This window comes from Varanus komodoensis, unplaced genomic scaffold (assembly GCF_004798865.1).
Source record: "Varanus komodoensis strain SLA01 unplaced genomic scaffold, ASM479886v1 scaffold4, whole genome shotgun sequence".
NCBI classification, from domain to species: domain Eukaryota; kingdom Metazoa; phylum Chordata; class Lepidosauria; order Squamata; family Varanidae; genus Varanus; species Varanus komodoensis.
This window is the reverse complement of record NW_025335941.1, coordinates 6,283,272-6,298,312: the sequence shown is the minus strand read 5'-3', so window position 1 is coordinate 6,298,312 and position 15,041 is coordinate 6,283,272. Positions and strand designations below refer to the sequence as shown.

Genomic DNA, 15,041 nt, shown 5'->3' with positions numbered 1-15,041 from the left:
GTAGAACATGTAATTTTACTATTAAAACAGAAGTGTTTCCTTCATGATTCATGAAATTATATGTATGGTTAGGATCCTAGTATATGCATGGGAAAGGACCAGTGTTACAAGTTTGTACTGGTTGTCCCATATTACAGTTGGGTGATAAATAATATCCTTGCATACAGCTATAAAAATCTTATGTCCAGGACTGACAAATACTGCTAGAAGATTCTTGAAGAAAAACACACACTGTGCAAAACAATCCTGTGCAAGTTTACTCAAGAATAAGACATATTACGTCCAAATGACCCTACTCCAACTGAATGGGAATCAGATAGCTTTGAAGATTCCAAAATGGTTAAGACAGGGACCATAAGAACACATGGGCAAGCATATGCATCATAGAAAGTCTGCAGTCTTTCAAAAATTGGTATGTTGAATTCTAGCATCTGCAGCATCTGCCATTTTTAAAGTGCAGATACAAAACGAAACTTGATGTGACTTTAAATGTGACTTTTCATTCAGTATGTATATGTTTGTTAATGCAAATATCCATCCTTGCACAGCTGATAATTACTGGGATCACAGCAAGTAGGAAGTGAGTTTAACACTTTACTCCCTTGTCGTGTACCTAATAAAAATTACTCTTGAGAAGTTGTGATCTGCATTGGAAAGTAGCCCCCATTTGCACAAGCAGAAACTTCTCAGAAGATCTGTTTTCATTCTAATCTTCCTTGTTAACTTCCCTCCTCATCTGATAATTAACAGTTCCTGCTAAAGCTGCTATTTGCATTCTTCTTAACATGGTAAGTGCAAGGATGTCACATTTCATTTGGCCCTTGGTCGAGTACTTGCATTGCTTTTCCAAATAAAGAATTTGTGAAGTGGTTCTACACCTTCACTGTATACCATTTTTTCTAGTTATTATCATTATTTTAAACATTTTTTTGGTAGGGACAAATATTTGTACTGTGCTGGATACTTTCCCTCTTGGATGAGCATATTAATGTGGTGAGAAGGTTTGGGAGTGCCAGAGATGCTGAGAGCAATGCTGCCAGCTGGCCAGACTCTTCTACTATGCTGGTTTCCTAGTAGGGTCACCCAAGACAAAATGATCAAAGCTGTGACACCGGAATAAGATGCATGCATCCTCTCCAGGAGTAACAATCACAGTGTGGCCAGAGAAACTCTTGAAAGGCAGCTATTGGACAGCAGTAATAGTTGGATGTGATACATGGCAGAATATCTTTCACAGACAGTAATAGAGAGAAGTTCAAGTTAACTCTGGTTAATATTGTGCAGAAGAAAGCACTGTTAAACAATTTCTGATTATTTCTTACCTTGTAAACCCTATGGTAAAATAATCCAAAATGAAGCAAGCCATTCCAAGCCGCAGAGACTGTCAGTCTAAGTCCTAAAAGGATATACAATAAATATAGAAAACAGAAATGGCCCATGGACTGGAAATGTTAATATACATCCCAATCCCCAAGAAATGAGGTGAAAAGAGTGCAGTAACTGTAGCATCCTTGCACTAATTTCCCATGCAAGCAAAGTGATGCTCAAAGAGTTACAAGAAAGAGTTTGACCATATATGGAGTAAGAAATGCCTGAGGTTCAAGTTGGATTCTGAAAAAGAGGAGGCGATCAAGCTCATATCACAAATCCATGTTGGCTACTGGAAGGCACTAAAGAATTTCAGAAGAAGACTAGTTTATGCTTTATAGAGTAGAGCAAAGCCTTTCACTGTGTGGATCAAGAGAAGCTATCCTGGAAGAAATTGATGCTTCTTAGCACTTAATTGTCCTGCTGTGTAACCTATGTTGTAGACAAGAAGCTGCTGTTTGGAAAGAATATGGAGAAACAGGATGGATTTCCTATAGGAAGAAGTATGTTTTATCTTACTATTTCTTTAGTCTTTATGCAGAACATACCATATCTTCAGAGGAAGGAGTGAAAATTGGCAGGAGATAGATCAATAATAGAAGATATGCAAGTAATAGCATGTTATTAGCAGAAAGCAACAATGAATTAAAATGACTCCCGATGTGAAAGAAGAAAGTGCAAATGCAGGACTGCAGCTGAACATGAAGAAAACAAACATCAGGACTACAGAATAGTTACCCAATTCTCATGTCAGCAATGAAGAATTTGAAATCGTGAAAGATTTTGCATCTCATGGCTCAGTCATTAAGGCACCTGGGAACTGAAATTTAAAGAAGATTCAGACTTCAGAGGGCAGCAATAAAGTAACTGGAAAAGGTAATCAAGTTTAAGGATGCTTAACTGGAGACCAAAGCTAAAATAATCCACATTAGTTTATTCTCAATCACTGCACATGGATGAAAAGCTGGACAATAAAGAATGCTGACTGGAAGAAAATGTGTTTGAAACATGGTGCTGGAGGAGAGTTTTGCAAATATCCTGGACCAACCGAAGGGTGAACAAATAGGTGCTAGATCAAATTAATCCAGAACTTCTCTGGAAGCAAAAACTGATGCTGTTGTGTTTTGGCCGCAAGACAGGACTCATTGAAGAAGACAATAATGGAGTCAAGGTGGTGTAGTGGTTAAGAGCATGGGACTGGGACTCAGACGATCTGGGTTCGAGTCCCCACTCAGCCATGGAGCCAACTGGGTGACTTTGGGCCAGTCACAGACTCTCAGCCCAACCTACCTCACAGGGTTGTTGTTGTGGGAATGAGATGGAGGAGGAGAATGATGTAAGCTGCCTCAAGCCCTCTGTGGGAAAAAGGCGGGATATAAATCGAAAAATAAAAATAAATAAATAATTCTAGGAAAATTTGAAGGTGGAAGAAGAGGAAAACCAAATATTAGATGGATTGACTTCACAAAGGAGGACACTTCTAAACAACCTTTAGTTTAGAAGAGCTGAGCAGGATTGTGAAAGTCAGGGCATTTTGGAGAGCATTTATTTACAGGGTTGGCATAAGTCAGAGATGACTTGATAGCACATAACATCAAGCAGACTGCCTACTTATCAAATATAGCTAGCAGAGAAATGCACATCTTATCCATACATTATTCTAACAACTTTTTGTTATTACATTGCAATTATTATTTCACCTTACAGGTGTTATTAGTATTATTACATAGCATTTATACCACACTTTTTCTCCCCTTGCAAGGGACCCAAGTGGCTTACAAGGTTTGCCTCCTCTCTATCTTACCCGCAGAACAAGGATTCTGTGAGGCAGGTTAGACTGAAATTCTGTGATTGGCCCAAAGTTATCCAGTGAACTTTATAGCGGAATGGGACTGGAATCCAGGTGCCTTGGGTTCCAAGTCCAACACTGGAACCACTGTGCTGCCTCAGTTTTCAAGGTGATTCTACAGAAAAGGTTTCTAGTACTACCAGTTAGCAGACACTGTGGATCTTTTCTGGGTTTCTCTGATTAACAGATTTGTAGCAGCAAGGAAAAAGAAGGAAGAAGCAGTGCAAAACCATGACAGGATTCAGAGTGGCAAACCAAGGTACTTGGAGTCCTTGTCAATTTCAGTACATGAACCAGGGCAATGGTGAGATAAGAGTCTCACTGGAGAGAACCCCAGGTGTATAGACTTAAGTGTCATTTTACCTGCATTTCTAGAATAAAGATTACAAAACATTTTTAAGAGTTAGGAACAGAAATGTGATAATTGGGTTCTTTATTGGTTTTTTCTGTATGTGCTTATACATTTTTATACCCTAAAAAGAAAAAAAATGCTATTAAAAGTTGTTAAATATTAAACATGCTTCCATGGCGCTAATGGAGCAAATTCTCAGCTCACACGCTCCCCCTCCCCCCCGTTCTTTCCTTTGTGTGCTCTGCTTCATTCCTTCCTGGCATACACTTGACATGTGAATACCAAGACTCAGACTGTGAGGATCAGGCAGGCAGATTTAGACCCCCTTAAACTCCATCTTCATGGCCAAAGTGCTGAAACTGAGTGAAATTTTGTTTCATAAAGTAGTTACACATGAACTATGGAATTGGAGCTTGAACAGTTTTCTTTGAAATATATATTCAGAAGTATAATTCTCCTTGGTGTCCTCATGTTTCATTCATCACCCAAATGTAGCTGAGGATTATCAAGCTGTTAATAGCTCCAGCTAATTAACTGTTGAAAACCAAGGGTGTTGATTTGCAAATAGCATTTCTTGTTGATTTTCCCAATCTACTTTTGTCAGATCAAGTTTTAATAAATTCTTTAAAGTAAGCCTACATAGACCTACCTTCCTGAGATTACCCCGTTTGAGCAAGATGTGGTATACTTACAAGGAAACATGCTTAAGCTTGTGCTGTAAACCAACGATGGTTAATGCGATTCACTTATACATACTTTAGGATAATTCTTAGTAGTCATTAAGTGACTAATAAGATAAATAATGAGCATCTTTGCATTATACAAAATCTTATAGATTTTGCTTTAGTGACTAGGATAAAACACACAATAGCCAGCTTCTCACGGCAACCAATTGTGGATATCTAAGCACAGTGGGTCGTCGTATCATCTGAATTTAAACTTCTTCCCACAAGAAAGCATCTCTGGGACAAAAGGTCACCCTGACACCCTATGTGCTATTCTACAGGTTGATCAACCATGCCATCCAAACCTGGCAGTACAATTTCATAGTGGGTTGCACAGGTTGGCTAGTGAACTCCCTAGCAAACCATCAGAAAACCCTACCACTCATCTTGTTCATGATGTTACCAAAGACAGCCTCTCAACTAATGCCATTACATTTGGTGACCATTTTGGAGTGACCATCACTGGTTTGCCACCCTTTCTGCTTTTAAAGAATAATCCAGAAAATTGCATAATCGTGTTCATAATTTCCCTCTACTTCTTTCTATTTTTGATGGGTGTTTGCAGGTGTGAAGGGTACACTTCTGGTTGCACCCTATAAGTAGTCTAGCCTTGTCCACCACTTTGTAAGTTTCAGCTATCAAGCTAAAATGGAGCTTCAGTAACAGCTTGTTAAGAAGAGGCTGACAAGGTGAGATGGTATATAGGCTGCTTTGAGCACAGTTGCCAGCTAATTGTCAACTGGAAAAATAAAGGGAGAAAGCAGTGAAAGCATGTGTGCCAAATGGGGGTGGTGACAGTATCACCTTCTTAGCAATATAATGCTCTGTTAAACAGACAGTTCTCAGTGTCCTCTACCATTTTAACACTTCTGAGAGTTTACAGCTCCTGCAGAAAGGGGAGATATTAATGCCCTCCACATTTTCAGAGCATTCACTGCTGCAGATACTATGGATCCCTGACACGTCTTAAGAACAAACAAGCAAGAAAACCCTGAGGAGCCAAATGAATGGACTGAGTGAATGGTACCCCAGTGTGTGTGTATGTGTGTTTTGATGGAGGGGATACACACTGCTGGCCCTCAAGAATATCTGCACATTTCATTTGTTTGTTCAGATTAGGAAATAGATGCTATTGGAACAAATGGAGGAGAAATTTGCACACTTACAGTAATGGAAAAACCAGGTATGTTAATTTGCACTCCATTTACTTTCCAGCCACTAAATAGGTGTATAGTCAGTCTCCAATTATTTTCTAGCTCAGATTATTTTAATGTACATATAATTCCTCTCCATTTGCTTGACAGACATTATATTTGCATCTCATTCCTAGTGCAAGAAAATGTGCCTTTGTCAGGAACCCTCAGTATTCATAGCAGTAAGTGCCCCACAAAGGAAAGGAAAAATTAGCATCTTCCCTTTCTGGAACAGCTGGAGACCTGGAGAAGTGTTGAAAAGGTACTGAGAAGTCAGTTCATCACTCAAAAGTCATGGGTAAAAGGAAGATATTGTCACTGCCCAATTTTGGTGCAACTGCTTTTTCCACATTTCCTCTTTCACTTTTCACATGGCAGCTGGGCAATTGACCTGGTAACCACGTGCAAATTAGTCTGCACACCATGTCAATTTCCATGTACTTACCTACTGCACTTTGCTCTTCTTGACAGCTGAAACTTACAAGTCAGCTGACAAGACATGACACTTATATTGGTCAAGCCACGAGTATGCAGTTGCAATCCTGTGACAGAATGTCTTTTTTTTTTTTTAAGATGTGATGAACATGGTGACACAGTTTTCATTTTTCTTTGAAGCTCCTAAAATATTAAGGAATAATAGAAAATAAAAAAGTATAATGTTTGGAGTGGGGAAGATAAAAGAAAGGGACTGCCATGAAGGTCATTAGGTGGAAGACCAAGGGAAAAGAAAGGGGTAAAGGGGTGAGTTTAATTTTCTGTTGGATTTACCTCAGGTTGTTCCACCAGCAACCCATACCGTATGGTTGTTCACAGCTTCACATGTCATGCAGATGCAATCATTGACAGCACCAAAAGTACATTTTGTGTTGATCCTGTGAAATTCTGTGACAGTCTGAATGAGTTTGTATTTTCTAGTTATAAACACAAGTCACACATTTACTGGATATCCAATTCATCCTTTGCATTCTGTATATACATAATTTTGTCATAATTACAATCCAGATTCAAGTATGTTTTATTCTCCCCACCCCCTCTTTCTACAGACTGGCAGATTGCTACGCTTTCTATGCTGTTGGGTGGTGCTGCCATAATTCTTATAGCTTTCTTGGTTGGATTAATTTCTATCTGTGTGGGATCACGGAGGCGGTTCTACAGACCAGTTGCTGTCATGCTATTTGCAGCAGGTAAATAAACTGCTTCTCTGAAGTATATTTAATAACTTCAGCTTTATCTTCATGTAGAAAATAAATGAGAATTGTACACAGTAATGTAAAGGTAGCTAATTTTTATGTTGTCCATGACTGTATCACAAGTTGATGATCAGACGGAATAGTCAACCTTCGTGCACATGGACAATAAATTCTAGGGTGTTTTAGTCTCAACATAGAGTTTTCCATCAGGTTATTCACAGGTGATCGTATGCTTTCAATGGATGCTTATCTCCACCTGTCATGCATTCAGAGCATTATCATGCTACATGATGTAAAAATTATCATTTATTTCAGGGCTGAAAATTCAAAAGCATTGAGGGTTCATTTCTTACCTGTTTCCCCCCTTTTCTTGAAGCCCTTGGACTGCATAATGTTATAACTAAGTTCCTGTATATTTTAAAGGGTTTACCAAGTATAGGATTTACTATACAATCCTGATTGCTAATATGTGTGTGTCTCTGGGTGTGTAATATGATATTAAAGGGATTAAAAATGATGGGGTCCAGATGTATTCATGTTTAGAGCATACATATTGAAATCAAGCAGTGTTCCGTTTGTGATGACCCATGTGTCTACTTTAAATACTGATCCCACCCAATAGCAATCAACACGATCAAATTCTTCTATAGAGAATCATCCCAGCCTCCTGGCATGTATTTGCAGAGACTAGAAGATGGAGAGGAAGGCAGAGACAAGGCCAAGCCTCCTTGCAGCTCATTTTCTCTCTTTACAATGAGCTTTTCTGCACATGGCTGTTAATCGCCTCTCTCTACTTTTGGTTTCATCAGAGAACTGAGATCTGGGACTAAATTAAGTGCAATTTCTTTCCCTCTTTTCTGCTATATAGCTTCTAAGTGGTACTGTGGTATAGTAGAACAACCAAGCTACAGAAGAGGAAGAAACATTTTCTTCATCTTTTGCAAATGATACGACATTTTCCCTTCCCTAAGCAAAATGATCAAAAGTGCTGCTGAAGAGCAGGAGAAAAGTCGAGAGTCACGAAGTTGTCTAAATAGCCTGCATGCCTCCATAGGCAGGGAACGGCGAGTTCACGACAAATGTCTTGTATAGAAGAATTTAGCTTCAAGTATGAGTGAGATTGTGTATCCAAACAGAATTGTCAACTATTTGTCAACCAAGTCCAACTACAAGAGCAATAAACCCCAAGTTGTTGTTATAAGCTTGAAAGAGTAATGCACTTCCAGCAATCAGTGACTGTTTACACTGAGAGTACTGCAGTTGTGAAATACATTATGGACAAATTATAATTGTCTGAATTCCTGTTCTTTATAGGACTACAGAGGCTGTCCTTCAAATTTAACTACTTCTGATGGCATTATAGTTGTATTCATGTCTTTCCTTCCTTTCCCTTTTTGATAAGTTTAATGGTATTCTTTTCAAATTCACGATAGCAATATATTCTTTAAGTATTAGCTCTTAAAACCATACATGTGAAAATAAATAGGATTAAACTGAAAGGTTTTTATATCTTCCCTAGGCTTCAAGGAAGAATAAATTCTACTCTGTCAGGTTTGCTTTTTGTTATTAATTTCAACAGCCTTCACAATGTAAAGGCTTTATTTTATTTTTTTTCCAAGCATCAAAGGAAGGATTTTATGTGAAGAAATATTTTAAGAACCTGCATAGATAGATCAAGCTAACAGACACACTATAATGCAATGCATAATGGTCTCTGTGAAATCATCACTGTTTATGCATTCTACTGTTTTTCAGGCTGGCCAATAATAAATAGATTTTTTCTAAAGTTTTCCAAGCATAGCTTCCTTTCATTCTGTCAATCATATCTGAGCAGAAACTGAAATAGTAAGCGTGTCTGATAGTCCATAATGGGGAGAGTGACAGAACAATCTACTCTGCTGGATGGATTTAAAAAATCCATTAACAAGGTCCTGAAAAGTTAGGTCCTTAGTAGTTCCAGAACTGAAATAATTATAAGGGGAAGTATCCTACTGCCCCCTACTGTTTTCACCATCTGTGTTAACTGTTGCAGCTTAGCAGAGAAAGGTGTTTGGTTACATAAGTTGTTGGAAGAAATCTGTCACCTCATGAAGTTTCAAAGAATACAGCAAAATTAGTTTGTGACAGAGAATTTGAGCTTCGTACAGGTTTGCTGGCAGATCACAGAAAAATGCTTTATTTAAATGGATAGCTCATTTAAATCAAGTTTTTGGTGAGGGACTTTGTCAAAAGCCTTTTAGAAATCCGTTAAACCCTTCCTACCAGATTGCCCCTGTCCGTGTGCTAAAGCTTAAGAGCTTTCTGGTGCCTGGCTGTATGGTTCAAGATTGTCCAATTCTCTGAGCCTCAAAAACAATCCATAGGATGCTTTTGCATGGCTTTGCAATTGATTAGGGATGAAGACTTGGAAAAGAAAAGGAAAAAGAGAAATTGCTTGGAAGCTTACTGGGAAATGCAGGTGGTTCTTTAGTATATAAAAAAGTGAAGATAAAAGTAAAGCTGAAAGGAAATGTTTTCTGACACCACATAGGTTTTAGGGGGTTTGAAGACTCCTTGAGATTTCCATGAGATCAGGGTTGAGTGAAAAGAGTCACTGGTTAATGTTGGAAAGGCTCAGTCTTGATATGAAGGTGCACTTGCTTCAAAAGGGCAAGCAATTGGATAACCACACCCAGCAAGTTATATTTATATTTTTTTTCTATGACTTGGTTTGCATTCTAAAATGAGTTAAAGCAGGCAAGCTCCTCTCCCACTCCACATTATTCAGGAGCACCCCGATTATCCAGAAGGTAGTGGTGTTACTTGGCTGCCTGTTCAATGATTTGAGCATATTTTTAACTTATTTTTATTTGTGATGTGTGTTGCCAGTGTTATTTATACATTTATTGTATTTGTGTGCTGCCCCATAGTCTGAAGGCTTGTTATGGCAGAATAGCAGAATTATGGACAAATAATAATCTTACTTTACTGATGGCAAAACCTGCTCTCACCTACCTGGAAGTAAAAGACTTTGAACTCAGTGAAGCTTGTTTCTGAGGAAAAGGTCCACAAATCCAGGTATAAGAATCGTGAGAAAGTCTGCAATGGAAGCTATTAGTGCACAAACTGACTTCCTTGTATACCAGTCACATATGAAAGGAAGAAGACTCATTCTGTCAATACTGCTATCTTCACAAAAGTCACCTGAAGAAAGAGCTGCAATGCTTAGATTTTTGCTGCACAAAAGCACTTTCCCAAAGAGAACAGTTGATTATTTTTTTCCTGGAATTCATTATGAACATTATTCTGCTCTTACCTTTTTTTTTCTTTCTCAGGAATAGCAACTAATAGATTCAAATATTTCTGCTTTGAGATGTCTCAGTGTTGCAGTAGTATATTAGAGAAAATCAATTTGGCTGCCAATTGCCTTAAAACACATACAGTGATTAGCTCCTTTGAACATTCGTATTCCATGTGTTTGGATAAGGTAATGAACCAATACTTAAAAATAAACCATGGTATAAATGTGTGAGCATGAACAAACACTTGCAACAAATTAACACTTTCAAATTCAGTCAAAATAATAGCTCTGTAGCATAAGCATGTACGAATTTTCATTCTGTTTCCCTGTAGTTTGCTTCTAATAACATTCTGGGTGTTTTGTTCTGTTAAAACTCCAAAGAGAATAGCAACAACACAAGAGCCACAGAGAGTAGAAAGATTGCAGCTGGCCAGACAACACAGTCAATGATATTTTAATATAGACCTAGATGCACTGTAGCTTATTTGAGGGCATCTGGAAACTCTATGAAGATCTAATTGTTGACCAGCTGTAGTCCACAGGAGAAAGTCGTCAACCCTTTCACAATATTCTTCTCTGTTGACATGCTACATTTCAAACATGGATTTCCCATACAGGTTTAACTATACAATCAAACAATCCTTATAGATCTCCCAAAGTACAACAAAACAAAACGAAAAACTTAAACTACATGTAAACCTGCCAACTGGCTCCTATTGGTCATGGGTTCATTCAGATAGTTTACACTGTGTGGTTCTAAAATTATAAAGTTGCTTCACAGGAAAAGGTCAGACTGATCAAATAGTCAAAGAAATGTATAAAACAGAATGACTTGCAACATTTACTAAACAGAAATACATTTCTAGTTCTATCAGGACCTTCCGAAAGCGTACTCTGCACACAAACACAAGTGTGTGCTTGGTATCCGCCACAGCAACAAAGAAACTTCCACAAAACACTTTAAGAATTTGTAGACCCATAATGATCTTCTACAAAGATGGTGAAGATGGATTCTGTTGCTGGTACTACATGTTGGGTCTGTAGTCTGTAAAATCAGGAAAAATTCTCAGTAATTAAATCCCAGGGCAAAGGTCTCTCTTCTATGGAGTCCCTCCTACTACTGGCTGAACTGACTGAACATTTGGCATACTACAATTGATGACATAAAAGCAGCCTAATCAGGATTATATACATTCCTAGCCTTCCTAGGGTTGCCCACAAAAGATAATTAGCTTCATATAAATTATATTATGCTTCCAAATGCTTTAGAAGACTTGTAAGTTTCCAGTCTGAGGGCCCAGCCATCTGCCTTTTACCCATCCATTTCCCTTCCAGTCATTCTGCCATGTCTATCCTCCAAAGTTGTTCCCAGGCCTTTTGCCTTCACCCACCTCTGTCTCTGGATGGCCTTAGGCTCTGACACATTGTTGTAAAGACAGACATCTTCTGGAATTTGAACAGCATTCCTTTTCAGCAATGGTTAGATTTTCTTGACTTTCTGTACCTCAAAGCCCTTCGTACCTCTGTGACAGGCCATAATTCGACAGGTTGTAGAGCTGGTGGTGGTACATCCTCTTCCTGGAGGACCTCAGCAATGGCAGCTGATAATAGGAGTGAGTGGATTTCTTAGCTGAAGCTTTGTATAAGCGCAAAGCAGGGATTTTCCCTCCACTCCCGGTCGCTATATGCTAGCCGCTTGACTTTTTTCTTGCTTCGGTAGGCACAAGGAGGGTCTATTTTCTAAGTCCTAATTCATAACTCCAATGATGGTAATGTCAGGAGAACAGCATGTCTGAGCAGATGTTAGATGCTCCTTATCTGGAACCACTCTTGGGCCTGCTACATTACATTGTTTCCTATGCATCATATACAGCAATCTGAAAACCTTGCCTTATGGGCAGTTACATAGCCATGACAATGTACATTACTAGCAGCCATACCTTTAATTTGCTGATCGCTAATTAAATCAAAGCTCTTAACAATCTCAGTACGCACAACACAAAACAATATTTTATCATTATGAATAATTAGGAAGATTTTCTATGCTGTATAGAAGATAGGAATACAGGTTTGTCAGGAATGCCAGATATAAATTATGATTAGACATTGTTATATGTATTTGATTTACAGTTCCATAAGAATTTTGTTACAATCATTGTTAATTAATATTCCTTATTACAATGAACCATACAAGATGAAAGAGCTTTTCTTGGATTACATTTCCTCATTACCCCTTTTTCTTATCCCATTATGAAGTATTTACAGAAACTATTAGCTTATTCACCTCTTTTCTTCTGTTAGTGTCAAGAAAGTCTGATTTGTACAAAAAGAACAAAAAAATAAAAAGAATAATAGAGTGGGAGCAGAGTCTGCTGTTGATTCTTTAGAACTCTGAAACTGCATGCTGATACCCCAGATTATATTTATACATTTACCATATCTCCTGTGACTATATATGGCACATTAGAAGACTCTAACCTGGAAGCTACCAAAGAATAGACTAAATAAAGCATAGATTAAATATTCTTTGCATGAATCACACATTTTTCCAGGCACTCTGTGTATACTTTATTGAAATAAATGAAATAATATGCCACATACTCCTGCTAATCTTGTTATTCCAATAGGACATCCATTAGAGACTAAACTAAGGTTTAGAAATATGACAAGCTATACCACCTTGTAAATCATATCCATTTATATGAACGTTTGATAATTTTGGAATGGTTCTTCCATTACAACCTCACAGTGCACAAATAACTTTTTTAGGAAGGAAATGCTACCTCCCTTCTCAAAGTGGTGGTAACTGTTGTGGTTTTTATAGCTGTTTGTATCTTCTTCTCTCTTTATTTAAACTGTTTTAATGTTTTACCCCAATCCAGGTTGAAGGTACCTCCCAAATTTGCAGCCTTATACCTTCTATATCAAAGATCTCCAACCTTTTTGGGTCAGGGGGCATGTATGGAATTTTGTGAAAGTGGTCATTCTCCAGAATGAATACTATGGGTTTGTGCAGCTTATGCAAAAATAAATTGATGCAACTGCCAATTGGTAGATAATGACAGTGACAGAATATTATTTTCCTTGAAAGCAAACTTGTGGAGCTAAAAGAAAAGTAGCTTGTTCAAGAACCTACATATTGATTGATTTGGTTTATGCCTGATCTTTCTACCCCCTGGCCAAAAAAAAAAGTCTCTCAAGAAATGAGGCTTGGCAGAAATGAGGTTTCAGCTCCAAAAGACAAACCTACCCCCTGCGTTCCAAATAAAGATGGTGCGGAAGGGTCACTTGTACTATGACAGACTACCTGTTTGTTCTGTTTTGTTTTAAGAATTTACTTTATAAACCATATTAAGAAATAAAAAGGCACCAATTTGCAGACACACAGGTATCTCTGGAACATATGGAATATCTGTGTTCTAGGCATTTCAGATATATTTGCAAAATTCAGGCATTTTTTCAGGAAAATTAGTACCTTTCAGATGTGCAGAGGGTACATTTGACCAAAACGGAAAGCATTTCTTGATGCATTGGGACCATGAGGGCAGCGACATTTCTCCTAAGCAATGGCATGAGGATTGATCTCACTGGGAACTTTTCAGAAAGAAGGATGAGTCAGGCTGTGCCAGTTTTTATGAGTGACCCTTTCAACCCCCGGAGCAGTGGGCTTTCTTTTTTTGTCAAAAGGAAGAAATTCAGCCTCTGCTGCTTCATCTGTACTCTAAACCTTCTGCCTGAAAAAAATCCAAACATTTTGGCCAGTCTCCAAAGATTATTCTGACCATTTTCCCCTGTGATCCACTGCCTGTTGTGGATGAAAATGCCTGGGCTGAAGTTTGCATCACCTTAGTTTTATAGCTGTTTCATGGCATGCAGTATGGTTGTCCAATTATTTTTTAAAATTGTTAGCATTTTGTTATAGCATAATTTGTAGGCTTCCTTGGAAGTATTGAGCAAAAGTGAGGCAAATGTTTTAAATACATGAATAAGTAGCATGTTATTAAGCAGGACTGAAGGATTTTTTTTTAATGTCATGATTGCTCAAATATATGAATTCCCAGATAAGCCAGAATGGGTTATCTGTTATATATACAGAAAGTTCCCCTAAAAGTGACTTATCAATTATTTAACTTATTCAAAAATGGATGAAATCTCATATTTGACCTAATTCTGTTATGTTTTTTCCTTAGTGGTTCTTCAAGTGTGCAGTCTTGTCCTCTACCCAATCAAGTTCATCGAAACAGTCAATTTGAGAATATATCATGAGTTCAACTGGGGCTATGGCCTAGCTTGGGGTGCAACTATATTTTCATTTGGGGGTGCCATACTTTATTGCCTGAACCCTAAGAACTATGAAGACTATTATTAAAAGAAACCACTTTTAAAAAAAGGAAAGGAATAACAAAAGGATTGCTCTGTCTTTTCTAACTCAGTGTTTTTAGAACTTTTGTAGAGTGTCAAACAGTCTGGCTGTATTGGTTTATCAGCCTTTACCTTTTGGCTACAACTACTGCAAGTACCTTTTTAACATCGCATTAAAAGAATTGCAAAAATTACATCTGCTGATCGTAGGCAAGAGATACAGGATGCTGATACCTTTCCTTTGATAAGCAAAGATCAGCACCATTGGAGGACTCAGATGGCACTAGCCATCCTGAAAAAATTAGCTGGAATTAAAATGCGGCACCTGCATTTGCTGTAGCTTGCAAGGGAGTTGCTGGCACAAGGATCATGTAGAAACATCTTTGTATTACACATGATTCAAATGTTCTAGTGGGTCGCCAATACGTGCTAATGTGTTGTACTCTTGGGACCTTTGGGACTCTTACTGAAATAAAAATCTACGTTACTCGATGCTGAGAAAAGTGAAGATAAACAATGCACACATTCAACAGTTCCTTGAAAACACAACTCTGTCCATTTGGCAGTCGACATGTTTCAGCCAGCCGTGGTATTTCAGGAAGTCAAACCTTGGAATGCATTTTTCCAATTATATGGTTGGACACTGTGTCTCAGCTGGAACCCAAGTGCTAGAAACAACACAAGTAGAATGGCACTGGATCTGTTGGTTTCCTCAAGAGAGA

At 38.1% G+C, this 15,041-nt stretch overlaps 1 protein-coding gene across 2 annotated transcripts in view; it reads left to right on the top strand.

Annotated features, from left to right (window-relative positions):
* TMEM47 (transmembrane protein 47) overlaps positions 1-14,814 on the top strand; it is a 35,686-nt gene extending 20,872 nt beyond the window's left edge. The window contains exons 2-4 of one of the 2 annotated variants that reach the window (XM_044442108.1): positions 6,531-6,671; positions 9,992-10,143; positions 14,148-14,364. In XM_044442108.1, coding sequence (XP_044298043.1) covers positions 6,531-6,671; positions 9,992-10,143; positions 14,148-14,210 — 356 coding nt within the window. In that variant the 3' untranslated portion in view covers positions 14,211-14,364. Of the gene's footprint in view, positions 1-6,530; positions 6,672-9,991; positions 10,144-14,147 lie in introns of both variants that reach the window. The other variant, XM_044442109.1, reaches the window with a different exon arrangement.
* Positions 14,815-15,041: the final 227 nt, after the last annotated feature.